This window comes from Chiloscyllium punctatum, chromosome 1 (assembly GCF_047496795.1).
Source record: "Chiloscyllium punctatum isolate Juve2018m chromosome 1, sChiPun1.3, whole genome shotgun sequence".
NCBI lineage: Eukaryota > Metazoa > Chordata > Chondrichthyes > Orectolobiformes > Hemiscylliidae > Chiloscyllium > Chiloscyllium punctatum.
In genome coordinates this window covers 122,946,624-122,968,455 of record NC_092739.1, presented here as the reverse complement: position 1 = coordinate 122,968,455, position 21,832 = coordinate 122,946,624, and the positions used below count along the sequence as shown (strand labels likewise).

General features: G+C 41.2%; 1 protein-coding gene across 8 annotated transcripts in view; it reads left to right on the top strand.

Moving 5' to 3' along the window:
- The window catches only part of rai14 (retinoic acid induced 14), a 281,933-nt gene that overhangs the window by 120,666 nt on the left and 139,435 nt on the right, over positions 1 to 21,832 (top strand). For 4 of the 8 annotated variants that reach the window (XM_072573347.1, XM_072573357.1, XM_072573348.1 and 1 more), the window contains one exon: positions 6,379 to 6,509. In XM_072573347.1, coding sequence (XP_072429448.1) covers positions 6,379 to 6,509 — 131 coding nt within the window. Of the gene's footprint in view, positions 1 to 4,541; positions 4,640 to 6,120; positions 6,196 to 6,378; positions 6,510 to 21,832 lie in introns of those variants that run through there. The other 4 variants (XM_072573343.1, XM_072573337.1, XM_072573340.1 and 1 more) reach the window with 2 other exon arrangements.

Sequence of the window (21,832 nt, the reverse complement as noted above, 5' to 3'; positions counted from 1 at the left end):
CACAGACCCGGGTTCAATTCCCACCTCAGGCGACTGACTGTGTGGAGTTTGCACATTCTCCCTGTATCTACGTGAGTTTCCTCCGGGTGCTCCGGTTTCCTTCCACAGTCCAAAAATGTGCAGGTTAGGTGAATTGGCCATGCTAAATTGCCTGTAGTGTTAGGTGAAGGGGGAAATGTAGGGGAATGGGTCTGGGTGGGTTGCACTTTGGCGGGTCGGTTTGGACTTGTTGGGCCGAAGGGCCTGTTACCTCACTGTAAGTAATCTAATCTAATCTTCCACCAGCCCAGCTACTGTTCTGTTTCTCCATTCATCTGAAGGTGGTAAGTCACGATGGAACATACTTCCTTGACTAATCATTGAGTTCTTAACTCTCTCTGATTTGTGTGAACCTGAGTATCAGGAGGTTATGGAGCTAGAATTCCACCTACTCACTTCCTCCTTGTCTTTTATCAAGAGTGACTGGAAATTGGGAGCAGAAGGCTTGGCTATTGTCTTCCTCAACATCATAGCTCAGAGTGCTGGCAGCTAATTGAAGATGTTGGCCCATTGGTAATGTAACTAGGACTAGTCATCCAGACTCCCAGGCGAATGCTGTAGGCTTGTGGGTTCCAATACCACTGCTGTAGCTGATAGAACTTGGCTTCAAATAATCACATCTGGAATTAAAATCTCTCTCAACAATGATGATTGTGAAACTATCAATGATAGACATCTAAACAAAATCTGCTGAGCTTACCTGATCACTTAGCTACGTGTGACTCCAGATTCTCTGCAAAATGACTGACTCTTAACTGCCATCCAAACTAGCCTAGCAAGCCACTTAATTCAAGGGTAATTAGGGATGGACAATGACTAGTGGCTTTGCCAGGAGTGCCTACAGCCCGTGGAAAAAAAAAGACTGAGAAGTCTTTGTTTGAGTCTTGCTTACTCCTGCATGAACAAAACTTCTGAAACATTAAAATAGTGCCAAATTATTCAAAGCTTTATTTTATAATAATACTTAACAACTTGATAGCTGTCCATGATGTGGCATGAAAATGATGGAAAAATTCAAAGAACAAGTATTATCAGAATCTCAATGCCAAGAAAAATTTATCTGATTTTTTTCCTCTAGCCTTAAATGATGGCTTCAGAACTCACCCTTGAGAGGTAACTGCCTTGTATCTCTTTTTTCATCTAATGAGGATGTCACTGGCTGAGTCTGCATTTGCAACACATCACCAGAAGTCCTTGAGAAAATGCTGATTGTCTGCCTCCTTGATCATTTGGTGTAGACACTCACACAGGGCTGTTTGGGGATTCCCAGGATTTTGACACTGAAGAAATGGAAAAATATTTCGAAGTCAGGGTTGTCAGTAAATAAAACAAAGAGCTGCAGCTGGTGGAGATCTGAAACAAAACAAATTGCTGGTGAAACTCAGCAGGTTTGGCAGCATCTGTGGGAAGAAAGCAGAGTTAGCATTTTGAATCTGGTGACTTTGTTAGAAAACATTTTTGTTTCAGGATTGTAAGTGGCCTGGCAAGAAAGTTGCAGGAGATGTGCTGCCATATATCTGACCTTTGTCCTTTGAAGTAGTATTGGCCACAGGTTTGGAAAGTGCTGTCGAAGGAGCCTCAGTGAATTTCTGCAGTGCATCTTGTAGCTGGTATTCAGTGTTGCTACTGTGTGTCATGGTGGAGGGACTGAATGTCTGTTTGTGGATGTGATGCTAAACACGTGGGCAGCTTTGATCTAGGTAGTCAATTCTTGAATGTTGTTGGAGCTGTACTCATCCAGACAAATGGGGAGTATTCCAAACACACCTGATTTGTCCCTTCTGGATGATGGACAGGCTTCAGAAAATCAGGAGGTGAGTTTCTCACATAGCATTCCTAGCCTTATAGCCACTATATTTCGGCAGCTAGTCCACTTAAATTTGTGCACAAAGTTGACCCCCATGATGATAGTGGGCAATTCAGTGATAGTAATACTGTCAAGGGAAAATAATTGGATTGCCTCTTGTTTGGGATGGTCATTGCCTTGTACTTGTATAGAGTGAATGTTACTTGCCACTTGCCACCCCAAATATGGATATTGACCAAATTTGGCTACATTTGAATGTCGACTGCTTCAGTATTTGAGGAGTTGCAAATGGTCATGAACATTGTGCAATCATCAGCAAATAGCCTCACTTCTGGAACTGGATTTAATTTTTGTGGGTGATTCCATCACAGTGATAGGAGGCAATTGTAGATAGGAGCGGACTCGAAGCTCCAGAAGGGGAAGTTCCAATAGTTTACAGTAACTCAGGCTCTCTACCTCCAATTATCAATGCCTAATGAGAGCATAGGAATTTCCAACGCCAGGACGTCTGGTGGTAAAGTGGAGACATTACTAATTATACAAAGGTGTTGAGCAGAAATGGCAGGAAGCTGGAAGTTCATGGGCCTTTGGATAACAACACAAAAAACAACATAAAACACAGGGGTGAGGAAAGTCCATGGGTCACATGCAGGGCTTGAGAGTCACTCATACTGAAATGAAGTAGAACCTTGCTATGTTGGACTGAAAATCAATGGCAGGAAAAGAAATACCCAATATGGCTGACATCACCTGCAAAGTGAGCAGATTAAATTACTTTTATCCTTCTAAGGTTGACTAAATATCTTTTGATTTTGAGGCTGTGCTGTAAAATGATAAGGCGTAGGAAGAGAGGTAAGCCATTCAGCCCATAGAGTTAACTGCATTGTTCAATGACAACATGGCTGATAAGGTAATCCCGAACTCTACCTTCCTGTCTTTTCCTCATAACCTTGATTCCCTTATTGACTAGAGTTACTGATGACCATGAAACCATTTTCAATTTCAGAAAGACATCGGGCTAACTAATGCCCTTCAGAGAAGGGCATCCTCACCTGGTCTGGCCTACATGTGACTCCAGGCCCACAGCAATGTGGTTGACTCTCAATTACTCTCTGAAACAGTCTAATCAAGCCACTCAGTTGTATCAATCACTATGAAGTCTCAATAAAGAAATGAAACCAGATTACCTACCTGGTTTGACCTAAATACCAGAAAAGACAATGGCAGAAACCACCCTATCAACTCTGCAAAGTACTCCTTACTAATATCTGGGGGCTAGTGCCAAAATTGAGAGAGCTGTCTCACAGACTAGTCAAGCAACAGCCTGATGTAGTCTTACCCGTAGAATCACACCTAACAGACAATGTCCCAGATGCCACCATCTCCAGCCCTGGATAAGTCCTGTCTCAAAGGCAGGACAGACAGAGCAGAGTTGGCAGCACAGTGTGATATATCATCTCGAAGTCTTCAAAATTGACTCTGGACCCTTTGTGATGCTATGAACCATGAACAGCAGAATTGTACTCCAACATAATTTGTAGCATCATGACTCAGCATATCCCCCACTCAACCATTGCCATCAACTGCAGGATCCACCCTGGTTTATTGGAGATTGAAGGAGGACCTGCCAGGAGCAGCACCAAGCATATCTAAAAATGAGGTGTCAACCTGGTGCACCTAACAAGCAGGACTACTTGCATGCCATACAGGACAAGTGATAGACAGAGCTAAGTGATCCCACAACCAACCAATCAGACCTAATATCTGAAGTCTTGCTACGTCCAGTCATATTTGTCCTCCAGTAGGCAATTAAACAAGCCACTGGAGGAAGAGCCTCCACAAATATTCCCATCCTAAATGATGGAGTTGCCTGATACATCAATGCAAAAGATAAGGCTGAAGTATTTGCAGAAACCTTCAGCCAGAAGTGTTGAGTGGATGATCAATCTAGTCTGTAGCATCTCAGATACCAGTCTTTAGCCAATTTAGTTTACTCCATGTGATATCAAGAAAGGGTTGGAGGCACTGGATAATCCAAAGCCAGTGGGCCTTGACAATATTCAGCATTGGTACGGAAGACTTGTGCTCCAGAACTTGCCACTCCCCTTGCTAAGCTCTTCCAGTATAGTTACAACACTGGCATTCAGCTGACCATGTGGAAAATTGCCCAGGTATATCCTGTATATAAAAAAGCAGGACAAATCCAACTAGGCTAATTACCATCCCATAATCTATTTTTAATCATCAGCAAATCATCAACAGCACCTGCTCAGTAATAACCTGCTCAGTAACACCCACTTTGGTTCCACCAAGGTCACTCAGCTCCTGACCTTGGTTCAAACATGGACAAAAGAGCTGAATTCCAGAGGTGAGGTGAGAATGACAGCCCTTGGCATCAAGGCTGCATTTGATGAAATGTGGCATAAAGGAGTCTGAGCAAAACTGGAATCAGTGGGTATCGGGGATGAACTCTCGGCTGGTTGGAGTCATACCTGGCAGAAAGGAAAATAGCTTTTGTGGTTATTGCAGGTCAGTCATCTCAGCTTCATGACATCTCTGTCGGAGTTCTTCAGGTAGAGTCCCAGGCAGGATCATCTTCAGCTGCTTCATTAATGACCTTCCCTCCATTATAAGGTCAAACATGGGATGTTCGCCAATGATTACACAATGATCAGCACCTTTTGTGATTCCTTAGATACTAAAGAGGTCCTTGTTCGAATGCAACAAGATCTGGACAATATCAAGATTTGGACTGACAAGCGGCAATTAACATCTGTGTCACACAAATGCCAGGTAATGACCATCTCCAATAAGAGATTATTTAATCACCACCCCTTGATATTCAATGGTGTTACCATCACTTAATCCTCCACTATCAAACACTTTGGGATTACCTTTGACCAGAAACTCAACTGAACTCACCACATTAAATACAGTGGCTACAAGAGCAGATCAGAGGCTGAGAATACAGCAGCGCTTCCTCACTCCCCAAAGCCTGTCCACCAACTACAAGGCACAAATCAGGAGTGTGTTCCCCTGTTGGATGGGTGCACATCCAACAACACTTCAAGGAGTTTGACATGATCCAGGACAAAGCAGCCTGTTTAATTGGCACCACGTCCACAAGCATTTACTCTGTCCTCCACCGATGCCCAGGAGCCTCTATGATCTGCAAGATGCACAGCATGAATTCACCAAAGAACCCTGGATAGCTTGATCCAAACCCACAACGACTTTTATCTAGAAGGATAAGGGCAGTAGATACAAAGGTATCTTCAAGTTTGCCTCCTAAGCTACTCACCATCCGGACTGGGAACATGCTGATCGGCCCAAAGTTGCAGAATACCAAGAAGATAGCTCACCACCAACCTCTTAGGGGAGTAACTAGGGATGAGTGAAAAAATGTTGGCCCAACCAGGAACACCCACATCTCACGAATGAATTAGAAAAAAGACGTGAAGTGAAATGCTGGAAATGCACTCATCTGTCAGTATTTCTGGGAGAGTGAAAACTGCTATACTAAAGTTTTTTTGATTGGATCTTTTATTTCTGGTGAAGAGATGTTCCCCTACCTGTCTATACCAGGTGCTGATTAGCCTTTAGATTAGTTACAGTGTGGAAACAGACCCTTCAGCCCAACAAGTCCACACCAACCCGCCAAACGCACCCACCCAGACCCATTCCCCTACGTTTACCCCTGCACCTAACACTACAGGCAATTTAGCGTAGCCAATTCACCTAACCTGCACATTTTTGGACCGTGGGAGGAAACCGGAGCAAACCCACACAGACACAGGGAGAATGTGCAAACTCCACACAGCCAGTCTCCTGAGGCAGGGATTGAACCCAGGTGTCTGGCGCTGTGAGGCAGCAGTGCTAACCACTGTGCAACCGTGATCTGATCAGCCAACACTTTTAATTGTGATGATGTGTTAAAACCTCCTTAAAATCATGTTATTCCCTTCCAAAAGAAGAATTGATTGATGTGTCACATAATTCAGCATTGTTCTGAAACTAATTATTTTGTAGTTGCAGATATTGGATAACATGAACTATATGTTATGAAATCTGAGGAAAATCTATCTGGTTATGTGAAATTGGAAAATGTGTTGGAAATACGAGACTTGTGTTTTTTCTGATACCAGGCTTTATATCTTATACAGAGATGCAGTGCGCTGCTCCCACAGGATCAATTCAGGCAGAGAGCCAGTCAATACGTCGAGAGGCTGGTGTCAGCAGTTTTAGGTGGTTCGCGGTGCAGTGTATCTGAGTAGTCCAGTTAAACGTTGTTATGGAGAATGCCTTGCAAGATCTGAAATTCCTCTTTTGTCTAGACATATGTGTCAACTGTAAGGTCTTTTCATTCAGCTACCTTTGCAAATTTTTGGAGCCTGGGAGGGAACCTGTCACGGATGTGCTTCTAATTCTGCATTTAGGTTGCTGTTTAATGCATTGCTTGTGTTTGAGCTGTTACGTCCCCGAATAAAAGCCTATATCTCCGCACTCTCACTGTTTTTCTCTGTGCATTGCAGGCACATGAATGGAACAAGAATGATGACCGACTACTGCAAGCTGTGGAGCATGGCGACACAGAGAAAGTGTCAGCTCTCTTGGGCAAAAAAGGGATCAGTCCCACAAAACTGGACAGCGAGGGGAAGTCTGCGTAAGTGAACTATAGACTCACTCTTATTCTTTAAAGCAAAATTATATTTTTCTGTTTGTTTTCTAGCTTATTTGGGATTATTTCAATTTTTAAAAAAATTGATTCTATGTTTTAGTTAGAGTAGCTAATTGTTATCGTGTTATTTCTGCAATATTAGATCTTAATATAACTTCTGGTGATATATCCTCCCTTAAGTGTTGGAAACCCCAAAGGGAGGAAGTATTGTGTTGGTAGTGGAAATGCTGATTTAAAAATAATGATTGATGGTTAGTACTGAGTATTAACTGTATACAGTAAAGGTCATGTTTCTGATTTTTCAAGTCTCAGATCGCCATTGAAAAATACATTTTGTCTTTGACTTAGAAAAGATCTACTGTACAGCAGTGACGCATCTTTATTGCACATTAAGACAATCAGCTTTTGAAGTTAATGATGTTACCAGAACTTTTTTTTGAATGACAGTGATAAGCAGCATGAAATTTAATATGAGCTGTTTGGAAGTTGATCTGAACTGTGTGCAATATTCTAATACAAGTAGATTTTGGCAGAATTGTAGATTCTTAAAATATCATGTTACAGGAAATATCGTAAGTCTACATCAGACTTCATTTAGGTTTTTATTAATACAGATCCTTTGCATTTTAAATCCATTTTGCATTTGTAAACTAGCTGAAGTAATGAGCAGCTTTGGATGAAGGACAAATGTCATTCATCAATCATTTTAAAATGGTTTTCAGCTTTGTGTCTTGGACTATGTAACCTTAATTCTTAAGAAGCATTAATCAATTTGATGCAACACTTGATATTTATAGTTGACTTCAGTCACAGAAATTGTTCTGAGGTCATCATCATTTCCTTCATGATGAATGAGTTTCATAAAAATTATTGCACAGAATATATAAGACCACTATATCATTATTTGCATTGATTGGAATTTTGAAAGTTGCAAATATATGAATTAGGAGTAGATCATCCAGCTCCTCAAGCCTTTTGCACCATTCAATAAAATTATGCCTGATTTGTTTGTGTTTAGAATTCCATGTTCCCATCTACCTTGATAACTTTGATTCCCTCATTTGACAAAGATCTACCTTTGCCTTCATCATCTTCTGAGGAAGAGAGTTCAAAAGTTCTCTGAGGGAAAAGAATCAGTTCTTCAGGGGTGACCTCTAGTGCTGGATCACACACAAGAGGAAACATCCTTTTATGCTTCAATCCCATTATCCTTCACTCTTGTAAACTCTAGTGAATACATACCCAATTTGTCCAACCTTTTACCTTACAACAACAACACACATTCCAAGTATCAATTTATAAATCTCCTCTGAACCACCACAACCACCAATTCTTCCTTTATTAACTGTACACAGTATTCAAAGTATAGTCTCAGTAATGCCCAATACAACTGTAGCGGTAACATCCTTAACTTTATGTTCCATTTTTCTTGTCAGAAAGTATAGCATACATTAGCTCTCATTATTACTTGCTGTAGTTGCGTACTGTGCATTAATACGAAAGCAGTTAGAGGTTTAGCTCAGTTGCTGGACAGCTGGTTTGTGATGCAGAGAGATGCCAACAGTGTCACACTAGCTGAGGTTACTATGGTTCTCCCTATTAACTTCTTCCCTTTCCAGTGATGTGGTGACTGTCAGGTTAGATTGCCACCAGTTAGCCTTCTATCTGATGAAATTATGGTGACTTTACTGTTTTTAACCTTACTTCATACTATATGTCTACCACCTTATCAAATGCCTTCTGGAAATACAAACACAGTACATTTTCAGACTCCCTTTATCCACAGTCAAAAAGTGTGGCACTGGTCTGGCAGCATCCGAGGAGCAGGAGAGTTGATGTTTTGGGCATAAGCCCTTCATCAGGAATGTGGGGGTGGGGATAGAGCTGAGAGATAAATAGGAGGGTGGGGGGAAGGTAGCTGGGAAACCCCACGTCTCACCACCACCTTCCTATTTATCACTCAGCACTCCCTCCCCAATCACAGATTCCTCATGAAGGGCTTATGCCCGAAACATTGATTCTCCTGCTCCTTGGATGCGACTGTCCTTGCTTTTCCAGCGCCACACTTTTGACTCTGACTCTCCAGCATCTGCAGTCCTAACTTTCTCCTCGTCTTTTCCGAGGGTACCCACCTTGAAGAAGTTCTCCTCCTCCCTCGACAAGGAACTCAGCGAGTTTCTCTCCGAGTGTATCCTTCAGATCATCTTCCCTACCTTCCCAGTTTCCTTCCACCCCCCCTTTCCCCAAGTCTTCCAATTTATCTCTCAACCTCCTCAACCCCACCCCTCAACCACCCCCACAATGCCCGAAACGTGGGCTGTCCTGCTCCTCAGATGCTGCCTGACCTGCTGTGCTTTTAGATGAGATTACTTACAGGGTGGAAACAGGCCCTTCAGCCCAACAAGTCCACACCGCCCCACCGAAGTTCAACCCACCCATACCCCTACATTTACCCCTTACCTTACACCACGGGCAATTTAGCATGGCCACTTCACCTGACCTGCACATCTTTGGACTGTGGGAGGAAACCGGAGCATCCAGAGGAAACCCACACAGACACAGGGAGAACGTGCAAACTCCACACAGTCAGTCGCCTGAGGCGGGAATTGAATCTCTGGCGCTGTGAGGCAGCAGTGCTAACCACTGTACCACCATGCTGCCCACACTTTCTTGACTCTAATCTCCAGCATCTGCAGTCCTCACTTTATCCACAGTGCATGTTATGCCTTCAGAGAGTTTCAATAAATTAGTTAAACATGATTTCCCTTTCACAAAGCCATGTTAACTCTTTCCACTTGCCATGAGCTTTTCTAAGTCCATGTTAATGATGCTACCATGACAGATGTCAAGCTAACTGGTCGACTGATTCCTGCTTTCTGCCTCGCTCCCTTTTTGAATAAAAGGATTTGATTTGCTATTTTCTACTCTTCTTAGAATGGAAACCAGTGAGTTTTGGAAAAATAACACCGCCCTCGGTTTCTACTTATTTTAAGACGTAAGAATGAAGTCGATCAGGTCACTGGCCTTGTCAGCCTGTTGCTCTATTGGTTTGCTCTGCACTTCTTTCCCAGTGTTTGTAATTTCACCAAATTCCTCTTTCTCTTTCACCTCCAGATTTATAGCTATTATGGTAGTGCAATTTATACCTTCTATAGTGAAGAAGAAGCAGGGTATTTGTTCATTTCAACTGTCATTTCTTTATTATCTACAATTAACTCTGCATCATCAAGCTCTAGAGGAACACATACATTTTAGTTACTTTTTTTGAGTAACTGAAGAAACTGTCCATTTTTACATTTCTTAGCTAATTTTATCTTCCTAATAATTTTTTCTCCTGATTAATCTTTTAGATTTTCTCTGCCATTCTTCATACAAAATTATGTTTGAAGTGGGTGACCAAAATGGTCTCTATAAAACTGTAGATTCCTCTTTGAATGCTCACCTGTTATTCATGCATGACCTACAGGGTAAAATTGAAGAATCTAAACTGGAGTTAGGTGATTTATAATTGGTCTGCGTGTTGTTGGATTTGGGAGGAAAGGTTCTGTCAAAATTACCGTTTCTGTTTTATCTACTAGTTGCTGCTGGAACATTTACATAGATATAAAGATAGGATTAGGAGGTAAAGTGAGAGGATGGCCTTTCAGAACTTGGGCTTAAGAAACTGAATGCACAGTTATCAGCAATGAAGCAACTAGGATCAGAAGGAAGTAAGATGCTAAAATTAGAGGGGTATATTCAAGAAAGAAAGATGCAAGGCCATGAATAAATTTGTAAACAAGGATGTGAATTTTAATATTAAAATATTGTTTGTTGAGGGTGTAATGAAGGTCAGGAAAATGGGAATTGTTACATGTAAAGTCTCAAGCAACAGAGGTTTGAATGGAACAACAACCAGAAATTGTTGCGAAACCCGGCAGATCGGGCAGTATCTGTGGGACAAAAGCAGAGTTAAGGTTCGAGTGCAATGACTGGATGAGCTTGGATGACCTTGAGTTAAGGAGTGTGAAATGCAAGATGTCAGTCAGGAATGCATTAGGACAACAAAGCTAAGAGACAGTGATACAATAGAAGAAGACTAGCAGCAGATGAGTTTCAAGAATGAGGGGGTTCTCATAGAATGGGGGGGGGGGGGAATCTCATTAGAAACCCTTGAAATTATAACAGGACTAGACAGGATAGATGGAGGAAGGATGTTCCTGATGATGAAGGAACCTAGAACTAGAGATTACAGTCTAAGGATTTTAGGTAGACCATTTCATTTAGGACTGAGGTGAAGATAAATATTTTCACCCAGAGAATGGTGAGCCTGTGGTATTCTCTGCCCAGAAAATGGTTGTAGTCAAAACATTGAATGCATTCAAGAAGGAATTAGATGTAGTTCTTACATCTAAAGGGATCAAGGGTTATGGGAAGAAAGTTGAAGCAGGGTACTGATTGGACGATTAACCATGATCATGTTGAATAGCGAAGCAAGCTTGAAGAGCCAAATGGACCACAGCTGCTCCTATTTACTATGCTTCTATGAAATGGGTTGAAGCTTAGCAATATTGGTTTGGCAGCTGCCACCTGGGGAGCCTTAATGAATTTCTGCAGTGCATCTTGTAGTTGGTACAAACTGCTGCTAATGAGTATTGATGGTAAAGGTGGAGAATGTTTGATGTCGCGTTCATCAAGTGGGCTGCTTTGTCCCGGATGGTGTCGAGCTTCTCCAGGCAAATAGGTTGTTTCTCCTGACGATCCTGATTTGTGCCTTGTAGATGTGGGCATACTTTGTGGAGTCAGGAAGTGAGTGATTCATTGCAGGTCTCCAAACCTCTGACCTACTGTTTATAACCATTGTAATTATGTGGCTGGTCCTATTAAGCTTCATAATGTCTAGGTGTTGATAATGGGGGATTCCATGATGGTAATGCTATTAAATATCAAGGGATGACAGATAAATTCTTTCTGGTTGGCACCAGGATATTGTTCAGATCCTGTTACATTTGGACATGGATTGTTTCACTTTGAGTTGAAAATGATGTTGAACATTGTGCATCTTCAGCAAACAACCCAGTACTGACATTACGATAGAGGGAAGGTCATTGGTGAAGCAGCTGAAGATGTTTGGGCATGTCACTAACCTGGGGAACTGGATTGTCATCATGGCCTACTGGTTAAGGTAATGGATTTGAAATCTGTTGAGGTGACCCTATGCAAGTCGAATCCTACTGACTTGCTCACTGTTTCACTTGGAAGGACTCTTGTGGCACAGTGGTAGTGCACTTACCTCTGAGCCTGGAGGCCCTTGTTCTAATCACACTTGCTCCAGAGGCCATCAATAACATTTCATTGTCACTTACCCTGAAAAACTCCTGCAAGATAAAACAAAGATGCTGCTACATTTCTCCTGCAGGAATATCCTGAAGCTGAGATGATTGACCTGTAAATACCAAAACCTCACCATCTTTCTTTGTGCCAAATACGGTTCTGAACCATGGATCAGTTTCCCCTAACTCTGCACCAGCATTTAGTCTCAAGGAATTAGAGATGGGCAAAAAAATCTGGCCAAATCAGCAAAGCCACAGCCATAAGTTTTTAAAAAAAAAAGAATTGTGCTGAAGTAACCAGCCAGCATCTTGTTAGTGAGACTTGACTAGTCAGTGCTTTCCAGGATGGCTTCTCATCTTCCAGCCTATGTAAACTCATGATCTCTCTAAAAAAAATTTCTCTATCATCAACTCTCAAAAATGCTTCCCTGTCTCATAACTCCATAGTTTGAAAATTATGACCATTATTTCACATTCCCCCCACCTTGCCCCACCTTTGCATTCCCCTCTTGGGATTCTTGTAACTTCTATCAATCATCCAATTCCACGACCTACATTCCTCATTTGAGTCACTTGTTAACTGTAGGATTCTCGTTACCTAGGCCTAAAACCAGGGCTTCCCAAGCTGTGAATTATGAATTGAGATCTTGGGCTAGCAAACTCTGAGGCAACGATGGCTCTAAAACTTCGACTGTTTTCTGCCTGCTGTGAGGCCCCTTTAAGTGTTTGAGATTATGTTTTTGTTGGTTTACATGGCCCAATTAATAGTTCTTTGAAGCCCTGATTGCTGCTACTGCTGTTACAAAGAAAAATATTAAATTGGCAGGTGTTAATTTTGTATTTCTGGAAAATTCCTGCCTTTTCATCAATTCACTCATGCTTAACACCTGTTTTATTTTTATCTCATCCCTATAGCCCCTAAATTTTAATTCTGGCATCTCCTCTTCAAGTCTTGAAGCATTAAAATAGATCATAAAATGTAGAAGCAGGGGTAGGCCATTCAGCCCATCAGGTCTGCTCTCTAATTCAATGAGATCATGGCAGATTTGACCCACAATTCCATTTTTCTATCTTATTCCCTCATATCTACAGGTTCACATCACCAAGAACAGGCTTGTAAAACACTAACCTAAACTCAGTAAACGGTTTTGCCTTTACACCATTCTCCTCCGTTAAGATGGTTCTTGAAGCCGACCTATTTGACCAACCTTTTGGCCATCTATCGTGATGTTCCATATATGACTTGATGTCACACTTCATGTCATAATGAAGTTACTGTGCAGTGCACTGGGATATTTTCCCATGGTAAAAGTGCAAGTTTTGTAAAGACTCTCTATTGATAATTGCAAATAATATTAAAAGCAATTTTCTGTTTTTGGAAATGATAAAAACTTTGCAATAGGTTTTTTTGCCTGTGGTAGGTAGGCCTTAGGAGCTTTAATTGAGTATAATGAAATGATCCATGGAGAGAGCGTTATTTATAAACCTCTGTTGACTTTTGTAAAGATTGCATGCTTTCATATGATGTTAAATTTGGGCATGTAATCAAATCACTGAATTTCAAATTTCAAATAAAATATGTAGTTGCTTCAAATCCTTTGGATGCTATCATGGAGACAGGAACAAAAAACTACATTTAAATAGCACTTTTCATGGTCTCAGGCCATCATGAAGTGTCTTGCAACCAATGAAATATTTCCTTTAAATTACAGTTATGTGGGAAACATGGAAACCAATTTTCACAGTTTCCAATCCAACAGTTATGTTTTAAGAAACAGATTTATGATATTGGCCATCACGTGCTCCTCTCCACGTTACCGTCCGAGGGCTGATGGGGCTTCTCCATGTATTGGAATGCAATGTTTCAACAAACATTAGAAACAGTGCATCTTAGAATAATAGGAAATAAAAACAATGTACTGAATTTGATGGTTGTGACAGATGCCCATCTGCTGCCAGAAGTGGGCAGGCAATTCCTCTGCAGTCATTTCTGGCTGACCCAATGCAATGAAAAACCATTCAGGCAATTGTCTGGTTTGTGTCAGCATTTCAGGGCAATGCCTTGCCTCCAAAAGGTGCTCTTCTGTACTGGCAGCTCTGTTGGGAGTAGTGGCCATTGCCAGCAATGCAGTAGGCTAGGGACCTAGCTAGGTCACTGGAACCTAACACTGGATTAGTGGTGCTGGAAGAGCACAGCACAGGAATAATGGCCTGATGAAGGGCTTTTGCCCGAAACGTCGATTTCGCTGCTTGTTGGACGCTGCCTGAACTGTGCTCTTCCAGCACCACTAATCCAGTATTTGCTTTCCAGCATCTGCAGTTATTGTTTTTACCTCACTGGAACCTAACAGGCAGCTTCATGGGATAGGTGAAGGAAAATTGATATGAATAATTAGTGGGTGGAAGTGTCTCATTGTATGGGCCTTGGCTTCAGTCAGGGCCTGCCAATGGGGGAGGTCTGCCTCAGAGGGAAGAAGGTGGTATGCAAACACAACAGTTGCCTGTCACAACCACCAAATTGTCCATTGCTTTATTCTCTATTATTCTTAGGTGTGCTGTTTGTCAGGTCTGCTGGAAGTTTGCACACGAAGAGGTCCCATCTTCCCTGGGAGGTAAATGTGTTAAGTCTTTTGCACCATTGTGGCCCGCCCACATGTTTGTTATTTGCCACCCCTCTCCTCCCGTTGGTGATTTTGTGTTTGTACTTTCAAAAATATACATGTAGGCTATCTAGTACCAACCAGCTGCCCCAGCAAGTACATAGGAGCAGACTCTGTTTTCAAACAGCAAGTAAAAGAATGTGCTTTATCACCATTCCGTGATCTGCTTGGAATCTGAGTGGATTTGAGGATAACTTCAACAAACACAATTTTCGAAGAGTTGAAAGTTAGGTTTTTAAATTATGGAGCAAAACCTTTAGACTTGTTGAAATTATGTTTACAAAGATAAGTCATATGCATGAATGAGTAATCTAAATGTTTGCCCATACTTGCATTGTACAGTTTGATTTATGACCTAAGCATTTGACCTTGGCTAAGTAAATTGTGGTTGCCTAATGTACATTCCTTGTGTACAAGCAATATTTCCATTTTCATTGTGATATCACATTACTGATTATTGGAATTCACATTTTGTGCAATAATTGAGCACTTAATTTACTTAACTATACTTTGTATTTGCCAATATTCATAACAAAAACTACAGCTGATTCTTTGAGGAGATACAAGTCTCTGGTTTGAAAGATCTGTTTCTTACTTTCCTCTCTGATTTAGTTACACGGTAGAAATTCTTTAATATTTCTGTAATTATTAAATTTTCATTGGATCTGGTATTCCTTTATTTACTCCAATCTATTGCTGTTGCCTTCATTGAAATATTTAACTCGTCTACTGAAAAATCTACATTTTCAACATGTCCAGTTTTGATGAAACACACTTTAATTCTGACAAATTAAATTGAAGGAGTTTGGTAGTTGATCTTTAAATCAAATTCACACCAAGCTGCAGATGGACTACATTAGCTGCAGGGTAAGTGAGGGGCTAGCTTCAAAAATGCAGTTGGGTTTTTATATTATTGTGAGGTGTGGGGAGTAATTGCTGTATTTTTTGAAATATGTAGTTTGAAGTAATTAAAAGATTTGAAGCTGTAAAATAAAACTGCATTGATGTTGTCCCTTTTATAACTTTAAGACCTAAAGTGGTTTACAGCCTGTGGTGTATATTATGTAGTCACTCCTTTTGTAATGTTGGGAATTGTGACAGCCAATTTGCAGACAATAAGGTCTCATTGCAACAAGATGACTTGTTTTAGTGTTATTGCTTGCGATGATAGGGATAACCGCTTACCAGGACATCATATGTTGTTCTTCTGGTACCATGGAATCTTTTATGTCCACTTGAGATACCAGAATGGTCATGGTTTATAATCTCATCCAAAAGAGATGTCACCTCAAGGTCTGCAACGCTCCCTCATTGTGACTCCCTCAGAGTCAGCTACATTCACCTTTTCAGTTTCCCAAACTGGAATTTCAACTCATGAGTTTCTCATCCAGAGATGGGAGAGTTATCACTAAGCAACAGCTGATAAAATAGTTGCAGTCAGTATTGCTAACTGAAATTTCAGAACTTCTAGTTTCCCTGTGTTCAATATTTTAGTGAGAATTTTCTTCTTAATGTAGCATTTTATGTACATTATAATTCAAAGGTCAATTATCCATGTTATTAATGAACCAGATCTTTAGATGCTAAAGGAACATATTTACATTGCTGGAAGTATGGCTTATTAAAAGAACACCTTCAGCTCTTTCATGAGATTGGGGGGAGGGGCAATGTTTCAAGAGGAGAGAGATACATTGAGCAAATCTGGAAAAGTATGTGTATCTAGAAGTATTGAATCATGCTCTTGTGCAATGCGCTAGAACTCTGAAATAGATTCAAACACTTAATAGGCAAAAGATGACTTCCCATTTTTGAACCAATAACTATCATTTCTATGCCTTTTAGCCACCTATTTTCTTTTTGGGAATGTTGACAAACTTGAAGCCACACACTTTCTCTTTGAAGACTAGTAGTCTCTGGTTTCAAGATATTTTGATCAAAATTGCTGTCTCCAGTTGGTTTTGATTTCATGGGTTTTGTGAAATTGTTGTTGTAATGTGTTTCCATGCATGAATTTTTTTTTGCAAGTATGGTTTTGGTGCTTGTTTATTTAAGTTGAATCTTTTGTTTATTAAATCTTAGCAGGATGTATACACTTAATGGTAAGGTCCTGGAGAGTGTTGGTAAACAAAGAGACCTTGGAGTGCAGGTTCATCGTTCCTTGAAAGTGGAGTCACAGGTAGATAGGACAGTGAAGAAGGAGTTTGGTATGCTTTCCTTTTATTGGTCAGAGTATTGAGTACAGGAGTGGGAGGTCATGTTGCGGCTGTACAGGACATTGGTTAGGCCACTGTTGGAATATTGCGTGCAATTCTGGTCTTCCTATCAGAAGGATGTTGTAAAACTTGAAAAGGTTCAGAAAAGATTTACAAAAGTTGCCAGGGTTGGAGGATTTGAGGGAGGTTGGAGGGAGAGGTTGAATAGGCTGGGGCAGTTTTCCCTGGAGCATCGGAGGCTGAGGGGTGACCTTATAGAGGTTCATAAAATCATGAGGGGCATGGATAGGATAAATAGACAAGGTCTTTTCCCTGGGGCGAGGGAGTCCAGAACTAGAGGGCATAGGTTTAAGGCGAGAGAGGAAAGATATAAAAGAGACCTAAGGGGCAACTTTTTTATGCAGAGAGTGGTAAGTGTATGGAATGAGTTGCCAGAGGAAGTGGTGGAGACTGGTACAACTGCAACAGTTAAGAGACATTTGGATGGGTATATGAATAGGAAGTGTTTGGAGGGATATGGGCCGGTTGCTGGCAGTTGCGACTAGATTGGGTTGGGATATCTGGTCGGCATGGATGAGTTGGACCAAAGTGTCTATTTCCATGCTGTACATCTCTATAACTCTATGACTCTTAAGTGTTCTCATTTACTCTACTACTTTGGTCAGATATTAGTAGATTATTAGATCATTACTCTTCAACATTATTGTTGTTATTGTTATTTTTAGAAATAGTAGAAATTGACTTGAAGTTAAAATAACCAGGTGATGGTGTGTAGTTCCAGGAGTGTCTACCAAATGCCACCAGATATCTTATGCCTTTATCACCAGAAGCTTTAACCCATGTTACAATCCCCATGGAGATCTATAAGTTGCATAAAGATACTTCAATTCCCATTCTTGAAACCTGGGATGGTGTAAACCTGAAATGAAGGCAGAAAATGCTGAAAATTTTCAGCAGATTTTGACAGCACCAGTGGAGAGAAACAAAGGTCACAGTCCTAAAACATGAATGTTTATCAAATCTGTGAAAGGTTAGAACGTGAAAGATATTGAGCAAGTGTGGTGTGGGTCAGTTTGAAAAGGATAGGGTGAAGGTCAGCAGTGATTGAATACAGGGACAAAGAGATAGAGCAAAAAAAAAACTGATGTGCCCTTGAGCAGATATGCTGCTGAATGAAAGAGCAAGAAAAACAAACTTAGCAAGGAAAAGCAAATGAAGCTTCGATCAGGGTCTGAAATTGTTGAACTCATTGTTTAGTTCAGGAGGCTATCAGATGAAGGCGGCAAAAAGTTGTGCTGTTCTTTAGGCCTAAGCTAAGCTGTACTCAAACAGGAAACGGGCTGAGGCTAAAAACATCAGTTTGAGAGGAAGATGGACTATTAAGAAGAAAGGCCACTGGAAGTTTCAAGTGAACTCGTGGACTAAAATACAGAAAATGTATCTCCCTTTAACTTCCTAATACAAATAAAGGCTCCACATCATATGTATACATTCCACCAAACTCTCTGATGTGGAGTCTGTACTAAAGCCAGTCAAATGTTACTCCTAGCCTTCAACGGGTTTGCTTCTCTTATCCATTGTTATTTCCCTCCGTCTTCTGAGAATTTCCAAACCATCTTGTAGCAGAAAGGCCCACTGCAGTGATTTTTCCTTTGGGCCATGCCTGGGTGAAATTTTTAGGCACCATAAATCTCTACAGATCATATCTCTCTGGTCAGGAAATGATACTCCCACCAACAACCTACCTGATGGCTAATGGGATTGAACTTTTCTGTCTGCTGTTCCTTTATGTTTCTATCTCTCTGCCTGTCTCCTGTGGTATTTGTATCATGCTCTCTCTCCCTCTCCTTTTATTTTGTTTCTCTGTCCTTGTTCTCCCTCAAGCTTCAACTCTCCTTGGGCTTTTTTCTGATCTCTCTTTTATCTTTTTTCCCTTTCTGTCAATTGGCCTCAGTCTCCTGCACTCAGCTGCCCTCGTCCTTGGCCTGCTACCCTTGTCTCCCTCACCTGTCATCCTAAACCTCGGCCTGTCACCCTCCAATAAACCTCCAGTGAACCTCCAATGCATCTAAATAAGGAGAACACTCAGTGTACCTAATATTCTAGATGTGGCCTTGTCAATGTTCTGTAGAGCTGAAACATAGCATCCCTAATTTTATCTTTATATCATCTGGTAATAAGGAAAAGCAACTGTTAATTTTCTCAGTCACTTGCTGCATCGGCATCTCATCTTTTCATGATTTGTGCTGTAGAAGAAAGATCCCTCTATATCTCGGATTTCTGCATTCATTGTCATTTAAGCTTTTATTCTTCTTGCCAAAGTGAACAACTTCACGTTTTCCCACATTATACCCCATCTGCCAGATTTTTGTACTCATCAACTGACCTTTGTTGGCCTGCATCCTTGTTATCTCATCTTCACAACATATTATCCTACCCATTTTTGTATCATCTACCATGCCTTTGATCCCCTCATCTAATTTATTGACGTGTATCGTAAATTGTTGAAGGCCCAGTACAGACCCCAGCAAGGGGAAATGGTGTAGTGGTGATGTAACTGGACTAATAATCCAAAGGCCCATGCTAATAATTTAGGGCATTGATTCATGTCCTACTACGGCAGCTGGAATAAATCTGGAATGTAATAAGTCTCAGCAATAGGGATCATGAAGGTATCATTGATTGTCGATGAGAGCGATTTGGCTCCCTCAGAGTCATGATGTCTCCAGCATGGAAACAGGCCCTTCGGCCCAACTTGCCCATTCCACCCAGTTTTTACAATTAAGCTAGTCCCATTTGCCTGGTTTGATCCATATCCCTCCATTTCTTCACACCCTCTGCGTGAAGAAATTGCCTGTCTGGATCCTTAAATTTATGCCTTCTAGTTTTAGAGCTGAAAATGTGTTGCTGGAAAAGCGCAGCAGGTCAGGCAGCATCATTCCTGAAGAAGGGCTCATGCCCGAAACGTCGATTCTCCTGCTCCTTGGATGCTGCCTGACCTGCTGCGCTTTTCCAGCAACACATTTTCAGCTCTGATCTCCAGCATCTGCAGTCCTCACTTTCTCCTTCTAGTTTTAGACTCCTCTACCATTGGGAAAAACTGTTGGCTATCTACTGTATCTCTGCCTCCTTTTGGCTACCTACCTTATCAATGTCATAATTCCATTAGTTTTAAAAATAATGACTTTGAAGATTTGAGTATAGATGTAGTGAAGTCTTGTTTTAATTATGTAGGAGCTTGGTTAGACTACACCTGGAGTACCATGTGCAATTTTGGTTTCTTTATCTTAGGAGTGCAATGAAGGTTCACCAGAATAGTAGGACTCTCATAAGAAGAGAGATTGGACAAACTTGGTCTGTATTGTTTAGAGTTTTGAAGAATGAGAGCTGGTCTCATTGAGATGTACAGAATATTTATATTGTTAAAATTGAAAGGGTTCTGAAATGATTAAGAAGGATGTTTTTGGGATTGGAGGGTTTGAGTTACAGGGAGAGCCTGGAGGGTGACCTTATAGTGGTTTATAAAAATCACAAGGGGCATGGATGGGGTGAATAACCAAGATTTTTTTTTTCCCAGGGTGGGAGAGTCCAAATTATAGGACATAGATTTAAGGTGAGAGGGGAAAAATTTAAAAGGGACCTAAAGGGCAACTTTTTCATGCAGAGTGTGGTGCGTGTATGGAATGAGCTGCCAGAGGAAGTGGTGAAGGCTGGTACAATTACAACATTTAAAAAGCATCTGGATGGGTATATGAATAGGAAGGGTTTAACGGGATATGGGCCAAATGCTGGCAAATGGGACTTGTTCAGTTTAGGATGTCTGTTCAGCTTGGAAGAGTTGGACTGAAAGGTCTATTTCCTTACTGTATAACTCTGAGGTGGACAGGTAGAATGTAGGTCAAATGTTTTCCTTTAGATGAGGAGATGAGAACCAGAAGTCATAATTTAAAAATGAGGGTGCCATTCTACCCCACACTTTGAGATTATACCCTTTTGTTCTCGACTCACCCACAAGGTGAACCAACCTCACCAAATCTATCATGTCAAGTCCTCTTTAAAAATTTTAGATCTTTCAATGTCTCCTAGGCCCAGCCTAATCATCAATGAGCTTCCCTCCATCATAAAGTCAGAAGTGGGGATGTTCTTTGATGTTTGCATAAAATTCAGCACCATTCGCAAATCCACAGATACTGAAGCAGCTCATGCCCAAATGCATCAAGACCTGGATGACATCTAGGCTTGGGCTGAAAAAAAATAAGTAACATTTATAAGTCTCCAATAAGAGCCGATCCAACTATGAACCCTTGATGTTCAATTGCATTATCATCACTGAATCCCCAACCATTAACATCCTGGGGTTACTGCTAGCCAGAAACTGAACAGGCCTAGTCAAAAATAGAACATAGAATGTTACAGCGCAGTACAGGCCCTTGATGTTGCACTGACCTGTGAAAGTAATCTGATACTCATCTAACTGACTATATTATTATCCATATGTATGTACAAACACATCAAGTTAGACCGCATCTACCACCCCCTGAAGAAAGGAACAGGAAGTGACTTCACACAGGAAATAACATCACCACAGGAAATGACATCACCAACCCAAAGAAACCTAAACGTATAAATAGAAAACAGGAATTTTCAGCATTGTTTCACATGAGGCCCACTGAAGATGTTACCCAGTAGGGTAACAAAACATCTGGAAATGAACCTTTCAGCTCAGCGAGCAAACCTACACGTGTATGTGCAATGCCCATTTAAATGCACTTAATGTTGGCAAGTCTAGTACTGTTACTGGCAGGCCATTCCACATCCCTACTACTCTGAGTAAAGAAACTACCCCTGATATCTGTCTTAAATCTATCACCCCTCAATTTAAAGCTGTGTCCCCTCATGTTAGCCTTCACCATCCGAGGAAAAAGGCTCTCACTGTCCACCCTATCTAACCCTCTGATTATTGTTGTGGTTCTGTTCGCCGAGCTGGGAATTTGTCTTGCAAACGTTTCGTCCCCTGTCTAGGTGACATCCTCAGTGCTTGGGAGCCTCCTGTGAAGTGCTTCTGTGCTGTTTCCTCCGGCATTTATAGTGGCTTGTCTTTGCCGCTTCCGGTTGTCCGTTCG